At 36.0% G+C, this 20,277-nt stretch overlaps 1 protein-coding gene across 9 annotated transcripts; it reads right to left on the reverse strand.

Moving 5' to 3' along the window:
• Positions 1-1,574: 1,574 nt before the first annotated feature.
• On the reverse strand, positions 1,575-18,557 carry LOC122292216 (protein-tyrosine sulfotransferase-like). Of its 9 annotated transcripts, none has more exons than XR_006236860.1 (16): positions 18,166-18,557; positions 17,958-18,051; positions 17,731-17,816; positions 17,043-17,220; positions 16,875-16,946; positions 15,696-15,984; positions 13,769-13,909; positions 13,393-13,497; positions 13,133-13,280; positions 6,597-6,646; positions 6,432-6,500; positions 6,234-6,300; positions 4,729-4,863; positions 2,302-2,430; positions 2,071-2,099; positions 1,792-1,952 (listed from the first exon to the last, which is right to left on the reverse strand). XR_006236860.1 is itself a non-coding variant. In XM_043100455.1 (15 exons), exons 2-14 carry the CDS (start codon positions 18,008-18,010, stop codon positions 2,079-2,081), a joined length of 1,512 nt encoding a protein of 503 aa, XP_042956389.1. In that variant the 5' UTR covers positions 18,011-18,051; positions 18,166-18,557; the 3' UTR covers positions 1,792-1,952; positions 2,071-2,078. The 9 variants fall into 9 exon arrangements, 4 of the variants coding, with proteins under 4 accessions (XP_042956386.1, XP_042956385.1, XP_042956388.1 ...); XR_006236857.1 differs by having other exon boundaries at positions 6,597-6,744; XR_006236856.1 differs by lacking the exon at positions 2,071-2,099 and having other exon boundaries at positions 6,597-6,744.
• Positions 18,558-20,277: the final 1,720 nt, after the last annotated feature.

Genomic DNA, 20,277 nt, shown 5'->3' on the forward strand with positions numbered 1-20,277 from the left:
TTATTATATAAAATATATATTCTCAAAAATAAAATATAACCATTCAGCTTTCCATATATTTCATTTTCGTATAAATTCTTTGGATTGGGTTCGCCCATAATTTTATTTTAAATTCTAGTAAATATAAGCCGTTTGAATTGATTACAAATAAGGTAGCAAATCAAACAATAATTCTAATTTATTACGACATCAATGAATTGTCATATTTAGATACAGAGTTAAAGTATGCAAATTTTGTACACTTTTTTTTTTATTTTTAAATAAGGAATTTTATTAAAAATAAAATTTTAATAAAATAAGTTAATACTACACAAATCATATCCGTTTTCTAATTCTAGAGAATTCTAAAGATCGATTCATAGAGAAATTATTATAATATAAATGGAGTGGACGGGGGAGGTGGGGAAGAGGAGAGGAGAGGAGAGGAGAGGACGTGGGTCTGAATAATTTAGAATCATTTGAACGCGGCGTGATTAGTGAGATCACCGACAGTTGCTACATGGCTTGAAATCATTCATTGTTTAGTGGGACATTCACATGCTCCATAGTCATTTTGCTTGCCCTGCATTTTGGCCCCCCCCCCCCCCCCCCCCCCCCCCCTTTTTTTTTTAAATATAATATTTGTGAGTTTAAAAATTATGAGAAGTTTGTCTATTAGTATGCTTTGTGCTAAGAATACAAGTATATTGGATAGATCCAGGAACCTCCATTAAAGATCGTTTTACCCTTAATCCAATCCTTCCATTTGAGATACAAGATGACCAAAACGTCTTTTTTTTTTTTTTTAGCAATGATACGCCTACAACTATCTTACAACTATTCTACAGGCAACCATTTCAATCATACCACTTCAATAAAAATAATTTTCAAATTTTCAAAACTACCATCTATTTCACTTAGTTTGCGTCCATTGTTTCTTAAAAGGGACGTGAGATAACAATTTCCATAAATAATTCTATGGAAAATGCTATGCATCCTGCTCCCCAACGGGAGCGGGAGCCACCGCTGCTAAAAAAATTTTTTTTTTTTTTACTTAATAATTAAGAAAATATTTTTGAATATTATTATTATTTTTTTAAAAATATTTAATAATGTTAAAAAAATACATCTAAAAAAATATGAATTTTTTTTTTTTTAAATTTTACACTAACTGTGCCTCCCAGCGGGGGCTGGGAGCGGTAACCGTAGCATGATCCTAATTCTATTAGCCACAGAAAAACCAACGAATTTGGGTAGGCTACAGGCTACGGCACACACCTTTAAAGGGAAATCTTGGCCATGTGAAACCAATCAATTGGGGTAGGCAGAGCAGATGCCTCAAACATATTAAGCAACTTCTCAAATAGATTGCCAACAAAATGTCCTTTGACCTTAATCAAAGAATTGGCTTTTCGCCCCTTTTGACAGCTCCAAGATATGTTACATGTATTAATTCCACCCAACCCAGATTCTGTCTTAGGTCTAAGATGCTCCTCAAAAGTCATCTAAAGGGTAAATATATAACAGCCAGAAACAGCTACAACACTCCAGCACGATTGTTGAAGTATGAGCTGCTCACTTCACAGCATTGATAATTTAAGAGGAAAATCCAACTGCATGAGTGTCTTGACCAATCATTTTCTGTGCAATACATCATGAGGGCAATGTTGAAAAGCAATATCATCAAACTTTCACTTTGCACATAATATTTGGTCCATGGTTGAGCTTCTACTATAAGTGGCTTGAGCCGAGCATGGACACTAAATTGAAAACAACTACTCGATGGCATCTCTCGATTTTTGTAAGCCTTGCAACCCCTACGATTTGTGATCAAAAAACATTTATATCTTAATTTTGGATATTCTTCTTCTTGAATTTACAAAAAGAAAGAGTAAGATCAGGGTCGTGGCCAATGCAAAGACTTTCCATAGCACAGCTCCATCTGATTTGTTAAACATACTCTCCCACTTTTCCTGCAATTAACAATATTACTAAATTAATCGACAATAGTAAGCATGCCACTTGACCAAAGTGGTGGGCAGAAGTGAGTGACTTCCTCTCCACTTCATCATGAAGTGATCTGAACATTACCAGGAACATCAAGTAAACAGATTCTCTATCTGCAGCCAATGATACAAAAAGCAGTACCCATAATAAGTAGCTAGTTGCTAGAGAATGCAAACGATCTGATGAAGAGAGAACTTGGAGGATAACATAATCAATTAGCAATCTCAACATGTTAACAGATCAAGCAACATGCAAAAGAACGATATCACAATTGTGTATTACTGCCCATTACTGCCTTTTTCAATAATATTTTACCTTAAGATGATAATTAAGGGCCCACAGAGATATATGGGAATTTGCATAGAACTCGGACTCTGAATTTGACTCCGAGTCAGCCCTAACTCTGGCTCGGCTTGGCTCCATTCTGTCTTCTCAGTATCGGAGCTGGAGTCGAAGTTAATATTTGGAGTTGTCAAAAAAATAAAGGGGGAAAGACCAGAGAAGAAATGCACCAGAGACCAAAAACAGAACAGACCATGAACCATCCAAAGACAAGTGTCTCTATCCCCTCCCTCTGCCTCAAACAAAAGCATTCAATCCAAATTCAAAAACATCCACAAAGCACACAACCCACACCTAGGGCTGTAAATAATTCAGTCCAAACTGGCAAAACTGACCGGACAGGACTGAATTCTGGGCCGGTCGGTCTCAATCCCAAAACTGGACTGAACCAAATCGGACTGAACCCCTATATATATTTTTAAAAATATTTTTAATAATTTAATATATTATTTTTGTATAGTAATTATATAAGTTAATGATGTAATTTTTATCTAATTTATTATCATTGACCATATAAAATATAAAATAATATATGCTATCAATTAATAATAAATCATATCATATGATAGCTAATACAATTTATGTGACATAAATCAATTTATGTCATTATATGTAAATAGCTAATACATCATACATTCATACATACTCTACAATTTACACTTAATTAAAATAATTAGGTATTTTTGTTTTGAGTACCTAAGTTGCAAGTAAGCATGAATGATCTAAGTGCAATGAAATTATTTGATATTCATTAGCCACATATAAAATGTAGGATTATTAATAATTTTGCATGGTAAAGAGTAAAAACTAAGTAGTAACTATCAACACCATAAATATAATTATAGTAAAATATGTTTTTAATGAGTTAGTTACATAATCCATATTAATAATTCACTTAATTTTAATTTAGTAATTTATTTGAAAAAAAATATGAAAAACATAATAAAATAATCAAGCCAGACCGAACGAACCAACCTCACCGAACCGGACCGATTTACATAGGTAGCCCACACCCACAAATAAAAACATAGGAGTTGATTTCTGTGGGCATTTACACCTCCAATTCTCTACTAGAAAAACAACAATAACATTGAAATTGCTTTGAAGACAAAGTTCGAAGGATTTGTCTTCAATATCCCCAAACCCAAAACCAAAGCAGAATTAAAAAAAAAAATGACAGCTTTGTTAGAAATAAAATTCCCAAGAAAAGAATGTAAGAAAGGTTTTGAGCCTTGGCCCCTCTTCTCCTCTTTGCTGACTTCTTCTTCGTCCTCCCATTCTCTCTCATTGGGCTGGGCCCTTTGGATTAAATCAATTCTGTTGTGAGAAATGGGTGGGCATGCAATTTCGAGAGACAACTGAGCGAGAGAGAGAATGAGAGAAAGAAATGAGGGAGACATGAAGTGAAATTAGGGTTAGGGCATAGGCAGAACAACGCTGTTTGGAAATGAGCAACATTAACATTTTTGTAAAAAAGTTTTTTGATAGGTAACGTTTTTTTAAAATCTAATGCAATTTAGAAGGATATATGGTCTGATTGGGCTTGAAACTGCAACCTTTGGCTCAAAAAACAAATGGTCTAACCAAATGAGCTACAAAAACTGGTTCTATAATTTATAAAAAAAGAAAAGAAAAAGAAAAGACTCAAGACACCAACATTCGATGAAGCTGGTTAGACTTGTCACTTTGTTAAGAATTCCAAAACCTTATCAGTCTTCACCGTTCATACACAAAGGAACTAGTAGCTCTGGTGCTTCATTGGGTATCGGTAATGCATCATCCATACCAATCCAAGTTTAAACAAGCAAATGAAGTGTAGGAAAATGAAGAACACAGCCACAAGCAACAGACAAGGCATTCGGTGGTTTGGCAATCCAACACTGAATTTGGACAATTGTGAAAATGGAGTTTTGACTCTGAAAACTCCGACTCTGATTGGAATGAAATCAGATTGAAGCAGAGTCAGTGCATGTGTAGTTAGGATTCTACAGTAGTAAAACAAAATCTATAAATTGGTCCAAGCTACTACGATCCCTATACATTCCCTAACTATAGACAAATTTAGTCAGCGAAGAAAAAAAACGTAATGCAAGTCCATTTAATGGCAATAAACTTTAAAAGCAGAACCATTCAAAAATTATTGGTTGACCTTGTTGAAGTTAACTGAACACTACCAAACATGAATTGCCAAGGACAGATTTGAGTTTTAACAAGCAATGAACTTTTTCTCCCAGGAATTATGGTTTCAATTTTTGTAACAAACTTAACAGAGAGTAAAATTGCAAACGTGTAACCACCAGTTGAAAGATATTCTGGTGCAATAATATGTTATAACACACCCCTACCAAGCAAAACGTCATGGTCATAACTCATTAGTAAAAACCTGGACAGGAGGCTTACTATGGCAAAAAGCTTCTCCATTGTATGTTTGTGTTGCTTTGCAAAAATGTCTTCAGCATACTTGTAGAGCTCCAAATCAAGGCTGTTAAGTGATTTTATCTGCTGGAGAACCACTTCAGGAACCTGACGACGTCCCTGTAAAATTTGAAGGGTCAAAAGGTCAGCAATAGGGAAGGACAGAAAAATTTTAAATAGCATGTTAGTGACAGCAACTCCCAACACTGAGGTAGCAAGTAAAATTAATATATCTTAAGGGCGGGCAATGAAGGTGTAAGCCTTGATACAAGGAGCATTCATACGAGAATTTTGAATTTTGATTAAAAATTTAAACTCCCCCCCCCCCCTCTCTCTCTCTCCACATATATATTTATATATAGACTAAGTTTCAACTCAACTAAGTGATATGTAACATTCAATAATTTTTTTTTTATAAGTAAGAAAGACATTTTTATTCATCAAATGAAATAGGCGAAGTCCATGTACATAGGAAGTATACAAAAGAAACACCTAATTACATTCTAGAAGCATAAAATGAAAACCAAACAAAAAGCAGCCTGGAGTAAAAATGCAGAAGTAACAAAATAGCAAAACCTACAAAATTTTGATATACAAACTGGCAAACTATCAAGAACATAAACAAATGGGCATAAATCTAACCCGCTAGAATGAAAGTGAAGTACAAAATTAGACTAAGCAAGAATTTAAAATCTTTGGACGAGAGAGAGATAAATAAACACCATTACATTTGAGCTGAAATCTGACATTAAAGAGAAATTCAACATAGCCATGCTCTCCAAACAAAAATGTTTATAGAATCTTGTAGTTATACGGTGAAACTTGATCCTGATAAAATAATGACCAAAGTTTAGGAACTTCTATCTACTTCTTCTACCCAACAACCGAAACCAAAGAAACATACACACAACACCTTAAAACTATGGAAAGGCATCTCACTTTCATTAAGCAATAAAAGGAAAGGGATAATGAGGAGTGGGTAGCAGTAGAAAAATAAAGTGTAAAGTGAGCATTCTGAAATATAAAATGTTTGTGTATGTATGTATTCAAGCAATTGAATCATAAATAAAATTCAACCAAATGACAAATGTAACAGCCCAGGGAGGCCCAAGCCACATCTAAGCCTATTCTCCAAAAGGATTAGTCAATAGTACAATTGGAGCCCCCCATTGGAACCATTATAAAGAGCAAGAACTTTTCTTTCCCAAGCAAGGTGGGATCCCATACACCACCTACCATTATCACTTATTAATCAATATTGGGTATCACAACAAAGATTCAAAGTTTACAATTCACCAACTCTTCCATGGCACAAACTCAAATTACAATTTTTATCTTTTAACTAACAAAAGAGAAATCCCTTATGGTAGCATAGGAGTAAAATAAGAACAATAAGAATAAGATAGGAATCATAACATACTATACGCTGATCGCTTGATGTTACATGCTGCATTATATACATCATTGGCATCAAATAGACAAAAATATACCTCCTTTGAAAATTTTGCAGGGGAGATTCTCTTCAAAGAAGCAGTGCGCCTGCGCCCTTGCTCCTTCCTTAGATTAGAGATGCAGACTTCATAAGCTTCCATAAGTTTTTCCACAGTCATCTAAGATGGTGAAGGAAATCTAAGTAAATGTGTAAGTGATCACATCTTAATTTGTAGATGGTATGCAAAGTAACTTACATTTTGTTTCGTTGCTTCACCATTTTCAGTGGAAGCAACCTGACTTGCATTGTGGTCAACACTGCTATTCTGCACGCAAGAAAAATGCAGTAAGGAACCCACTGTAATTGCATTCCAACCACCACACATTTCACTAACAACAAGCAAGGGTCTTCTGCTGCTAACCTGGTGGTCATCATTTTCAAACTCAGAATCTGACAACAAAGAGTTCTGTTCTGCAGCACAAGAAGATAAACTTGACTAGTGCTATGTACAAAGTCATCTAAATCATAATCATTTTCAAACTCAGAATCTGACAACAAAGAGTTCTGTTCTGCAGCACAAGAAGATAAACTTGACTAGTGCTATGTACAAAGTCATCTAAATCATAATCATTGAAATAACATTATAAATTCAGGCATTTATGCTAATTCACTATACATGATTTTTCTTCTTTTTGATAAGTAATCAATAGGATTTATTGATAGAAAGCAATAGGGCGTAGCCCAAGAACATAAGATGAATACAAGATAAAACATCTATCTAGGATTTACAACGCATCTAGTCATAAAGTTTCAACTATAATAAGAGATAATAGCCACATTCTTCGAAGAAGACCAAGATGTTCTAATTCAGACTGCAGACCAACATGAAATGCAAGATTCAATGGGTTAAAAGTTTGGATTGGATGTTTGTAAAAGAATAATAGTGCCACTTTCTACTCTATATTTTTCAATCGAATTCAGCACTGATTTTCAAACTAAGAAAGATGCTTGCCTGATGAGTGTAAAGTCTGCCAGACGTTCAAAATGAATGTGATATATTAAGGACTCAAAATCTACCATAACTATACTCTTCTAAGTTAATACAAGAGCTGCATATCCCGCTTTGTGCTAACATGAAAATATTGGAACCCTACAGAAATTTTTCACATTTAAATGGAAAGAAGAGTAAAAGCAATATTACTGTTATCCAGAATACCAAAAGAAACAACTTCAGACTCCAAATTCGGGAATACAAATGTAACAGGTATTGAGCCCAGTAAACTGTAATCTATACCATGTTACAGCATCCACCAAAATCTTAAGCCATTAATTGGAGAGATAGCATGAGAAAAGAAAAAGAAAAAGAAGCATTTTAAGCTGTTAGATAGAGAGATCCAACTTTGTGATATAAAGCCAAATCATAATCCAAAGTCAATCAATGCAGGACTCTTGAGCGCAATCTCCAAAAATGAAACCCTCGTGATCCAAAAAACAGGAAACATCCGTAGCATGAAACACTCCACAAGGAAAAGACATGGGAAAAAAAAATTCCAAAAGAAAATGAGCTCTAAAGAATGAGCTCTAAAGAGTTCTACAGATTAGAAAACCAGAAGACAAGTCTACAATGAAAAGGAATAACTAAAAGAACAAATACTTAAGGCAAGTTTCATCAAGTTTTATGCACTACTGAGCAACAAGTAGTGCTCAACAGATAACAATCAGCTTATATTATCAACTTCTTTTGAGCACCTCAAATCCTACAGCATGAGAATACAAATAATGATATAGCATACATTCAGAATGACAATGATAATGGACTTGCATTTCAGTCAATAATACATCATAAGCAAGTTGGCTTGAGAGGCCTTTTGAAGAGTTAGAAATCCGGAAAGTAGTAAAGAGCATGGTGGGTGACAAAGCTCCAGGTCCAGATGGATACACTATGGCTTTCTTTCATGCTTGCTAGGAAGTGGATAGAGATGACAAGAAGGGAGTCTTTCATGAGTTGCATGAAAGGGGAAGGCTCAGGAGAAATCTCAATGCAACTTTCATTCCTCTCATACCCCAAAAAAAAAAAAAAAAAAAAAAAAAAAAAAAAGAAAAAAAAACAGTTGCAGTTGATGTAGAAGAATTTTATATTTATTTTTATTTTTAGTTTTATTTTTTTATGAATAAGAAAATTCTATTGAGATAAGTAACAAGGCAAACCAATGTGTAGTTAAGCTAGAAGATTATCGTCCCATTAGTTTTGTGAATGGGATATACAAAATCCTCTTGAAGATTTTGGCAAATCGAATAAGAGCACAATGATGAAGAAGATAATTTCGAAGGCCCAACATACCTTTGTAAGAGGTAGATAGATCCTTGATTTGGTCATCAAGGCCAATGAATGCTTGGATGGTACACTTAGGTTTGGGGAGACGAGACTACTTTGCAAGCTTGATATGGATGAGGCTTATGACTAAGTCAATTGCAAATATTGTTTACACATGCTAGAGAGATGTGGTCGTGGTGAGAAATGGTGTTCTTGCATTAAATGTAGCATCTCCACCTTATGCTTCTACCTTGATGAATGGCACACTTCTGGGCTTTTCTCCAAGAGTCTCAAGGCTTGAGACAAGGTGATCCCTATCTCCACTAATTTTTGTTTTCTTAATGGAAGCTACTAAAATGATTTTAGGTATTGTGGTGGGTGGATTCCTCTCAAGATTTTCAATGGTGGAAGCAAGAGCCGGCATACTAAATATTTCTCCTCTTATTTGCAGGCGATACTCTCATCTTTTGTGGGGCCAACCATGATTCTATTCAAGTGTTAAGAGCACTCTTACTTTGTTTTGAAGTTTTGCCTAGATTGAAAGTGAATCTAGCTAGTATGAATTAGTTCTGGTGAAAAATTGTCCCAAATGTGGAGAGCTTTGCTCTCATCATGGGGTGCAAGCCTTTCAACCTTGCCCATAAAATACCTCAATATCCCCTTGGGTACTTGCTTCATTCACGTCAAGTCTATTTGGGGCGAGCTGTTGAAAAAGATGGCTTGCTACTAGAAGAGGACGTACTTATCCAAAGGTGGCAGAGTCATGTTAATAAAAAGTACTTTCAGTCTTTCTCCAACTTGCCTACCTATTTCCTTTCATTGTTTTCCTTTCCACTACAATGGGATTTCTTACAGGGGGATGGCTTGCACTCCGATTCTAGGAGGCTGGGGAGTCTGAAATTTGGTGGTGTTCAACAGTGCTTTTTTGGGCAAATGGTTGTGGAGATACTAGCATGAAAGGGGGCAATATGGATGGCTATTATAGAATAAAAATATGGGGGGACCTAGGGAGTAAGGGTGCTACTGCCCTATACGGGCTGGTAACCACCCATCCCACACCTTGTCCACACCGGGGCAGGGTGACCGTCAACATCTGCTTGTAGGGCAGATTGATGCCACCAACATCCGGCAACCTTGTTCGACAACACATTTTTCACAAAACAAAATCCAAAAAAAATCATATATACATCGTAACATCCGAAAAATCGCACAAAGCCAACAAATCGCATAGATCAGACCCACGGCCACGACCGTGTCATAAAGATCTATGCACATATTTGAAGATCTGTGGGTAGATCTTCATGGCCCACGATTGCATCCATGGATCATAAAACTCATAGACCCACGGTCGCAGCCATGGATTTTTAACTTACAGATCCATGGTTGTGGTCTTGGGTCGTAGAGACACATGGTCTTACCATCGTAGACTACAGCTTGGCTATGACCCACGACAATGGAGAGAGAAGCCGGGATAAGGGGAGGAAGAGAAGAAGTGAAGAGAGAGAGAAAGGAGAAAGAAGAGAAGAGAAAAAGGAAGAAACAAGAGGAGAGAAGGGAGAAAGAAGAGAAGAGAGAAAGGAGAAAGGAGAACATAAGAAATGAGAGAAAGAGAGAGGAGAGAAATTTTTTTAATGATAGTTAATAAGAATTTTATTACCAAGCATAGACACAGCCCAAGTACACAGGAAGTATACAAAGGAAATACCTACTACACTAGAAAGCAGGAAACTACTACAAAGATCCTAGCCCACAAACTCAAAGAAGAAAAGAAAAAAAAGTGAAGATCTTCAAAAGAACATTTTTTATCTTCAAAGCATCTTCCATTCCTTTCTAGGCATATACACCACATTAGACACAAGGGAATCATTCTCCATCTGGCAGCAACACTTTTCCTTGCCTCAAAACCACACCAACCTGCAAGGAGATCCACAACTTCCTTGGGCATCACCCAATATAGCCCTGTCCGACCAAGATCCTCATCCCACAAAGATTTTGCCTTAATAGATTCACCATCCTTCTTACACATGACACACCAATTAGTTAACCACGTTTTCTAAGGTTATCAATGGTCAATACTTTCCCAAGAGCAACCACCCAACCAAAGAACACCACCTTAGTAGGTACTTTCACCCTCCAAATGCTTTTGCAGGGGAAAACACAGCCAGCATGACAATTAAGCACCTTATAAAAAGAACTAACTGAAAACCTGAAATTTCCAGCACGATCCCATAAAAGCCTGTCTTCTCTTCCCTGCATCACTTTAGAATTATAAATTCTTCCCAGAAAATCTGAAACAACATTCACTTCCCAGTCATTTACATCTCTAATAAAGTCCACGTTCCAAAGAATATTATTATCCGTGCATTGAAGATAATCGACCACAACAGCATTTTGATTCCTTGCAAAAGTGCCAAAGTGGGGAAGAAAAAGAAATATATAGTAGGGTATGAATCGTGAAAAGACATCATTTTATTTAATTCTTTTAATGTGTATATATATACATATAACTCAGGCGGGCAGGGAAAACCTAGGTCCCCACAATGCCACTTCTAGGCACCCGTCAGCCCCAAGAGAGGCCAGGGTAGGTGGACCGGGTGTGAGTACCTGAGTACCTGTCCTCCAGCCCTACTAGGGAGGGTCTTGCTTGAATGAGGTGAAAGAGTCACATAGGGTGGGGTTTTGCAAGCATATAAGAGGTCATTCACTTTCTCTAGATATACCTGCTTCGTGGTGGGTAATGGATCCAATATATACTTCTGGCATGAACGATGGTGTGGTGTAAGGGCCCTAAAGGAAGCCTTCCCAAGAATCTTCGAAATTACAAGGATGCAATAAGCCTCATTTCTATATCAGGACTTATCTAGCTTATTTCCTCAACAGAATGTCATCTTTCTTAGAGCCACACAAGCATGGGAAGTTGACAAACCTGGAAGTTCTTCAATCATGTGTGCTCTAGTAGAGTGAGTGGGGGACATTGACAAGATCTTTTCATGTCCTTTAAAGAATGGGAGATTCGCAATCTGCTCATTCTATAAGTTTCTCATTATGCAAAACATAAATTCATTCCCATGGAAGAAAATATGAAAGACTAAGGCCTCATTTGGATAGTGAAAGTGTTTCAACTTATCTCATCTCGTCATTACAACTTTCCCAAATTCTCGTGCAAAATATTTTTTTTTTTGATAAGTAAACAGTAGTATTAATAATAATAGGCATAGCCCAAGTACACAAGATGGTATACAAGAGGTAAGACCTATCTAGGTAGCTACAGTAGTCACTAGAAACTCATGTACTTTTAAAGGCCAGTAAGAAGCCACTGGAGCTCGACCCGGTAGAATATGCGAGCCCGACCCACTAGAAGCCACTCGTGCAAAATATGATAAACAATTCAACTATTACAAATCCCAAAATAATAATAATAATAATAAATAATATTCTAACAATATTTTATTCAACTTTCATAGAAAACCATATCATCTCACCTCACTATCCAAACCACACCTAAGGCTTCCTAACTGCTTTCTTCACATGAACGACCTCCTTAAAGAAGATCTTCACCATAGACAAGAAACATCGAATCATTATGAACTAGTGTTGTATGTGTAAAAAGAGCGGGGAGTCCATTGATCACTCATTATTTCATTGAGAAGTTGCCACAACTCTAGGTAAAGACTTTTTAAGTGTGGGGTTGGCTCGAGTGATGCCAAGAAGGGTGGTTAACTTTCTAGCAAGTTGGAGAGGCCTCCATGGGAATTCACAAATTGTTGTAATTTGGAAGATGGTCCCTATTTGCTTATGGTGGGGTCTATGGAGGGAGGGGAATGGAAGGATCTTCGAGGATCGCGAGTAGACAATGGTCGGGCTTAGAAATTTTTTTGTTAATACTTTATTCCATTGATCAATTGTATATAGCTCTATAGAGCAAAAGAAGCTACGAGGATAGCCATCACTTTCTGTTTCTCTAGATAATCATGTATATGTCCTGTATACCTGAGCTATGCATTTTTCTCCCATCACTAAAGTTCTTCTTTACTGCTAAAAAGCAAGTGTCCATACCCAAGAAAAAAATGGAAAGACGCATAAACCCAGAATGCAAAACAAAAATGTTAAGGTGATTGTGAAGTTCTATGACCAAGAGAACTTCCTTAAAGTTTAAAACAGTTGTCATCCTCTATCCTATTATATTTTCAGTTTGTCAATCCTCCTGTGCTCCAGTGCACAATACATTAAACTTAGAGACTTAGAATAAGAGATAAACTAAATGAAGTGGGGAAAGCAAAAGAAAGAAAAATCACTAAAACAAATGCATGGAATTTATTCGCATGCACACATTCAGCCTTCTTCCTTGGGAAGCAGCAGCATAATAGAGAGGCCCTCTTTTTTTTATAGGTAATCAAAAATTTTATTTTATTTTTATAAGTAGGTAATAAAAAATTTTATTAAATAGTGCAAACGATTAGTCTGAGTACAAAGAAGCAGAATAGAGAGGGCCCTTGCAATCAAAAATCATAATCATTCAAAATACCATCTTCAGAGATAATCATGTTCGCAAATTTATATACACCATCACTAAAAAATCCATAATGATCTAATTTGACTGTTTGGATTTGCTCCTCACAAGTTTATTTTGCCACCACACTAACCTGAATTTTCATTAGCTACATTCTCCAGGCTCATGGCTGATGCTCTTCGCTGGGAAATCACCTGTGCACCAACTACATTTGCAAACATTGTTGCAGATTCTTTGTGCTCCTCAGTGAGACCAACGTATAACATATTGTCCAACCTCTTCTGCAAGATTTACAAGTATCTACCATGATATGCAACCATAAGGAGAAAAATATCAGAAAAACAGCACTAGAACTTGAGATTATTCATAGCCTATAGAACCTATGTGTCTCACCTTTGCAACTTGAAGCACATGTTCACCAAGAATCTTATACTTCTGTACACAATGGCGCACCTCATGTGATTCTGCTAGATAAGAGTTGTTTGTCAATCCTGCAACCTGTCAATTAAACATAAAACTTACATAAATTTGACGATTTATAGCCATGGAACCAAAATCTAGGGGTTACTAGACTAATTCCTGACAGCCCAAATATATTGGTTCAAATGACTTTTTTTTGGGCTTAATCTGTTTGGCGCAGACAGACACATGGACAGACTAGTGCAAAAATGCTGAAAATACAAATCTCACCACAAATTTTGTTTTTCAGGAACAAAAAATGAAAGATATAAGAGCTCAATATCACTAGGAAGACCATACGCTGAAGTACCTGGAAAGTGGCTCCATTGTGAACAATATCATGCGCCATAGGGGTGTTGATGTATTCATGCAATGGCATAAAAATTTCATTCATGTCATATGAACCACTGCTCTTAGTGTCATCTGAGCCTTTTTGTCTTCTAGCATCTCTCTATCCGAATGAGTAAAAATACATAATACATATGCAACAAGGAGAAATACTGTAAGAATTACAAATAATCGATAACTATACAGCAGTCCAAAGAAAGACAACATAGTTCTTATCATCTTAGATCACAGCTTACAATGCCCACATCTGATCAATGGATTGATTATCGAAGAGGAGGGAGGACACAGAGAGACAGAGAGAGAGCTTAAAAGGTAGATTAACGTGAGATTAATATCAATACATGTGATAAAGAGGCAACAATGTTTTATTTTGGCCTGATGTTTGGTGCGGGGACATGGCTCTCAAGCAGGCTTTTCCTATGCTTTACCAAATTGCATGTGATAAAGAGGCTGTTGTGGCTGATTTATTGATACGCTCTAATGGTGCTGTTCATTGGAATGTGAGTTTTTCAAGAGCAGCTCAAGACTGGGAACTGGACATGTTGTCTGGTTTTTTTGACTCTTTATATGCTATATCCCTTGGAAATGAGGTGAGGGACAGGATGTTGTGGAATCCAAGTGGAAATAAAAAATTCTCGGTGCGGTCCTTCTATTCGGCTCTTGTGGGCCCACACCATGGTCATAGTTTTCCTTGGAAAGCTATTTGGAAGTGTAAGGTACCTTCCAAAACTGCTTTCTTTGTCTGGACAGCATCTATTGGGCGGATTCTTACCTCGGATAATTTAAGAAAACGTGGGTTCTATATTTCAGATTGGTGTTTTGTGTGTAAGTGTGATGGGGAATCAGTTGATCATCTCCTATTACACTGTAAAGTGGCCCAATGCCTATGGGATGAAGTTTTTAGTAGGGTAGGGGTGGCTTGGGTCATGCCTAGAAGTGTCCGGGATCTTATGTGCTGTTGGAAAGGTATCCGGGGAAATGTTCAAATCGCTGCTGTGTGGAAAATGATACCTCACTGCATTATGTGGTGTGTGTGGATGGAGAGGAACAAGAGGTGCTTTGAAGATATGGAGCATTCTATGGCTGAACTGAAACGTTTTTTTTACTGTACCCTGCTTTCTTGGGCTTCGGCCATTATTTGTAATACAGATGATCTCCATACTTTGCTTGTATCTCTCTCTAGTTCTTAGTTGTAACTGGGCATGATCTTTGTATACCTCTAGTGTACTCAGGCTATGCCTCTTTCATTAATAAAATTTACCTTTACTTATCAAAAAAAAATATCAATACATGGGTAAGGTATCGTGGATTTACCGAGGGTTATTTTGTAATATCCTATTCATATAACTTGGAGCCATACGTATTGCATTACTTTGTGAACACTTCTACAACATTTGACATTCAAGATTTTGGATAATGGCCTATATTTAACTGAAAATTCTTTGGTACATGCATCACTGGGGGGATTCATACTCGCATTACTAGATACTTTCTTGAACTTATCAGGTTATCAACTTAACGAGCCAAAATATATACCAATTCGGCTAACAGTACATGGTAAACAGCATCCCAATTTACTTAAAAAAAAAAAGAGCATTCCAATTGCTGAAATTCTCCTCAGAAAATCTTGCCATAAAAAACCTAGAAGATTTAAAAGGAAATGAGTAAGTATTTTTATGCCTACTCCATAAAACCATAAATTGAAGTTTGGTGTTCTCACTGCCATTGATTGAAGCCTTTAGAAAGTAAAAATAAGTACTAAATGGCGACAAAGAACATAAAGCAGTAAAGCGTAAAATGAAATTAAGAAAGACCCTGCAGTAGTTATATTAAGAAAATAACAAATGATGAATTTTTGATAAGTAACAAATGATGAAAAAAAAACTCACCCGAGCAAAGAGGTCTTCTCTCATCCATGGAACCAAATACTTCCATGGCCATATATCCAGTGTACTAACTCCTCTCATCTTAGCCCGTAAACGCCCAGCCATTTGTGTTGCAGACGTTAAGTTAGGATGGACCAAAAATCTAGCAGCCACCTCAACTGAAAATTCATAAGTACTGAAAACACGGTCAACTGGATTCCTAAGTATTGTCACCACAGAAGTTCTATGATTGGGAAGTTTGGACATCATGCTATAGTCATCATGAGTAACCAACAACCTGCACTTTGGCTTTCTGCACAGGATACAAAGGAATACAAATCTGTAAGCAAAATAGTTGGCGGATAACTGAAAATGATGGTTTTCTAGTACAACTATTTGAGTCACTTAAGTAAAAAGAATTTGTTTCATTCCCAATATTTAGGAAGAACATAGTTGACAACACATTGAACTAGTGAAATCACCCACGCGATAGGTTTAATGATTCCAAGAGGTAGAATAGACATTCCGCTCCAAAGCATATACATCACATATGATAACATGCAGCACTATGGCACGTTAATGATCCTCCATATCGATTAAATTCTTAAGAATATTTGTTAACTTCATTTTCTTGGCCTTGAACTGATTTTTATAATTCTTTTTTAACAGATTACAAAAGCACATTTTTCTTAACTTTAAGCTCACACAAAAAGCACCAAGCACGCTTTTGTAAATGCACTTCTATTTTGTTAAGTGAAAGCGCTTTGCTCAAGTGCACTTTTACCAATGCTGTTGAAGACTCCTCTCCTTCAAATTAATTTGTTTCCACAAAAAAAAAAAAAAAAAAAAAAAAAAAAAAAGAAAATACCCATATTAGATTAACATATTGAATTTTTGCATACGAGTTGCTCAACTTTCCCCTTCTCTACATTGTGTCCCACCACCATTCTACAAGTTGTTGTAAACAAAAATCCTCCACAACTAAAGCCCTGCAATCTCACAATCATTCTAGCCTTTAAATCTTTTAACCGGCTCATCTATCAAGTCTATGTACCTATAGCTTAATTATCAAACACAACTAACATGAATTGTCTGCCATTGAAGGCGCAGCAATGGACTGAAAAGTAAATATTCAGACTAAGAGCAGGTTGATAAGCAACACTTGTACAGATTTTCTAATGATAACAAAAAGAAAGATGGTACCTCGGATCAAACCGGAGCTTATCATAAGAACGGGGGCATTCCAGAGATTTAGAGTACAACTTTTTCAAAAAGCTGCAGGAATAACATATGTCCAGAAGCAAAAATTAATATGCTGTTAGAAGGCAAGCGACCAAACTTTAATTGACTTCATTATTGTATATGAATTACCAATGGAAATATGTTCTGCCTCCTGTTCTGGGGACATGGAGAAAAAACAGTAAATCCTGCAAGGTGTGTCTATCTTCTTTAACTTCTTGATCAAGGGAAGAAAATGCCCACTTTTTTACAACTCTTTCACAATGCCCAAAATCATTCTTGATGGGAGAGGCATTTGCAAGTATTGAAGCTGGTAAGTGTTAGAAAAAGCAGTCACAAACCAGCAGAGAAGCGATAGCCAAGTGAAAAATAAAAACATGGAAAAAAATTATAAAGGGAAATATAAAAACAAAGTATTTTTAACCTGCTAAAGATTAAAGTATATATATAAAGAAAAAGGAAAAGCCTATAAATAGTAATAAGCCAAATTTTAAAATTCACTTGTGAATTAATTTCATCTTCAAACCATACCCACGAACATCACAAACATCCGTGCTAAAGGAATTACATTGTAATCACAACTTTCTGAGTCTGGGGTAAAGGATAGAAACCCAAAAATAAAACACACTTTTTTTTCTTTTTTTCTTTTTTTTTTTATAGTTAAAAGAGTAGACAAGGTAAGTTTTTTTTTTTTTTTTTTTAAAAAAAACACACTTATTAGCATAAAGTTCCAGAAAGAATGATATAAGAAGCAGAGATTTAAAAAAAATAAGAGAAGAGGAAAAAAGGAATATTGGAATCGAATTGTGGCGATACATACCCAAACCCAGAAGCATCAGCAACATGGAGCATCTTAGAATACAAGCCACCCACCTCATCTTACTCCAACCACTGCCAACCAAAAAACTAAAGCCACAATGCCCATAATTAAAACAAATATTAAAACTTATCATAAATGAAAAGCTTGCATAAAAGAAAAACTTAACGAACAGAAACGTTGCATAAAAGAAAAACTTAAAGAACAGTAACGTGAAGAGCTGATAATACCAAAGGAAATAAATTTTCGAGCTTATCAACCGGAAATGGGAAAAGCCGAGCATCGATTAATATAGAGTCCACGAAACGCACGGAAAACAAATCCCTAACAGAACCAAACGACAACGACAGAGCCGAAAGTCAAACGCGTAGACTCGAGGAACCGAGACAAGCATTAATCGCCAAAAAAGAGGAGGGAACAGAATTCGAATGGGCCTACCTGTACCGATTTTCGGGATCTCGAGCTCATAAATTCCCCAAGCTATGTTGGGGCTCAAACGGACACCCCTCGCGATCAATGGGGCCCCACCTGAACCCCCCGGCCTTTTCGAACCTTCCGGAGATCCTCTCTCAAAAGGTTCACAAAGCTTTAATTTTCTCGACAGCCAAACGGAGGTTTTCTCGTTTAGGGAAACGATAACAAGCCCAGATTTTCTGGCCCTTCTCTACGGGGAACAGTCAGTTTTAGAAGAGCGGGGGTTTCGACATTGGAGCACCTGGCTTTGTTTATTATGAAGATGCGCCATTAACATCACGGAATCAGAGGAGATTGCATGAGGAGAGGACCAAAGCCATACTGCAGAAGACAGAATGGCCCCTGGTAACGGGGTCCCTCCCTACTACTCAAAGAATAATAATATTATTATAAAAAATTCAAATCCTTTGGTAAAGTAGAATTAATAAAATAATTATATGATATAATTTTATTTGAATAATAAATTTTAAATTTTATAAGTTGAATACATAATATCAATTTAAAAATAGAATAATTTTAGAGTAATATTATATATAGTTATAAAGTAAGTAATTATCATATAATCGTTTTGAAGAAGAATAAAATCTATTATTAAAAAATTAATTTCTTTTTATGCAGATCCGTATTTATTTATTTTTTTAAAATGATTATACAATACTTACACACTCACGACTATAGCTATTATTTTTCTTTTTAAATAAAAAAATTAGAATATGGGAGGTCATGAGACAAGATTATAAATATCATTAGATTATCTTGTCTCTTAACATAATATATATATATATATATATATAATTAGTTATTACTTAAAAAGTTATGAACAATAATACATCACATAAAATAATTATACACAAGACATAGAAGTTTATAATGTTTATTGATCTGTATATCTACGAACTGAAATAGGAACGAAAAAACTAGTTCATCAAACCATTATATATTTTACCATGTGACTTTCTAATTTTGAATATTTTTTTTAAATGAAATTTCTAATATTTCATAAACCACTGGTACAAGATTTGTCAAAAGAAATGAGAGGTGTGACCACACATGGCCCTTCCTCCATCCAGATAGTTTCATTGATAGAAGGAAAAGCAAATTTTGCTAATTCGTATGCTACCTTGTTGCCCACCCTATTTATAAATGAGAGCTTCCAGCTTGGATGTGTCCCTAACATTTGCTTGAGATTTCCAATGAGTTGTCCAGACCATGAGTGATCTGGAGTAGGATCCTTGATTGCGGCTATAACCATCTTCGCATTCCTCTCAAACTTAGCCTTGGCTATTTCCAGTTCAACACATAGAGTGAAAAGCTCTCAAAAGAGCATCACCTTCAGCTAGGAAGGTTGAGGAAACAACTTCTTTTTGGGCAGCCAAAATTACTTGTGGATCTCCTTTTGAATCTTGAATTGCAATGCCCATTCCTATTTTCAGCTTTGTTTTGAGAAATCTAGCATCAAAATTTACTTTGAGCCATGGAGGAGCTGGGGGTTGCCAGGAGATCCATTCTGCTGGAGACAACTCGGCACCACCATGCCATCAGGTCTGCTTGGGCCAAGGAAAATTCTTCCATATATGAGATTCCAGTTTTAATAAGTGCTTTCAGAACACAGAAATTATTTATGAAAATCAAGTCATTCCTCATTTACCAAATTATATAGTAGACTACAACAACTAGGTCAAGGTTTCTTGCATCAAGTCTGCAACTGAATTCAATCCACAAGTTGGCAAAATTGTCGAAGCTATTACCCCATTTTGAGACAGGGGTATCCCTCTCCCCCCAAACAAGTATGATGACATGACAGATATTGTGAATCTAATCCTAATGAATGGTGCATGGAAAGGTTAGATAAGACATTATCAATTGCTTGTCTCTTAATAAAATAAATAAATAAATTTGAAAGAGGTAAAACCTATTATTTTCCACACATCTTGAAGAAATCTTTCCAACCATATTTTATTTTCAAACAGTTAGGTAGATCGTACTATTTATTAGGACTGAAGAATTTTCAGTTCGAATTAAAAAAATTGACTCAACTGAATGGTTTGGTTTGGACTGGGCTGGATTGAAAATTCT

Source organism: Carya illinoinensis, chromosome 13, assembly GCF_018687715.1.
Source record: "Carya illinoinensis cultivar Pawnee chromosome 13, C.illinoinensisPawnee_v1, whole genome shotgun sequence".
NCBI classification, from domain to species: Eukaryota; Viridiplantae; Streptophyta; class Magnoliopsida; order Fagales; family Juglandaceae; genus Carya; species Carya illinoinensis.

Excerpts from the sequence above, each read along its gene's own strand:
- LOC122292216 (XM_043100451.1), bottom strand. The coding sequence starts at position 18,010 with ATGCTCGGCTTTTCCCATTTCCGGTTGATAAGCTCGAAAATTTATTTC. Across the intron at positions 6,745-13,132 it reads TGTAGCTAATGAAAATTCAG|AACAGAACTCTTTGTTGTCA; the intron begins GTTAGTGTGGTG and ends CTTGTGCTGCAG. Across the intron at positions 4,864-6,233 it reads CTGCAAAATTTTCAAAGGAG|GGACGTCGTCAGGTTCCTGA; the intron begins GTATATTTTTGT and ends CAAATTTTACAG.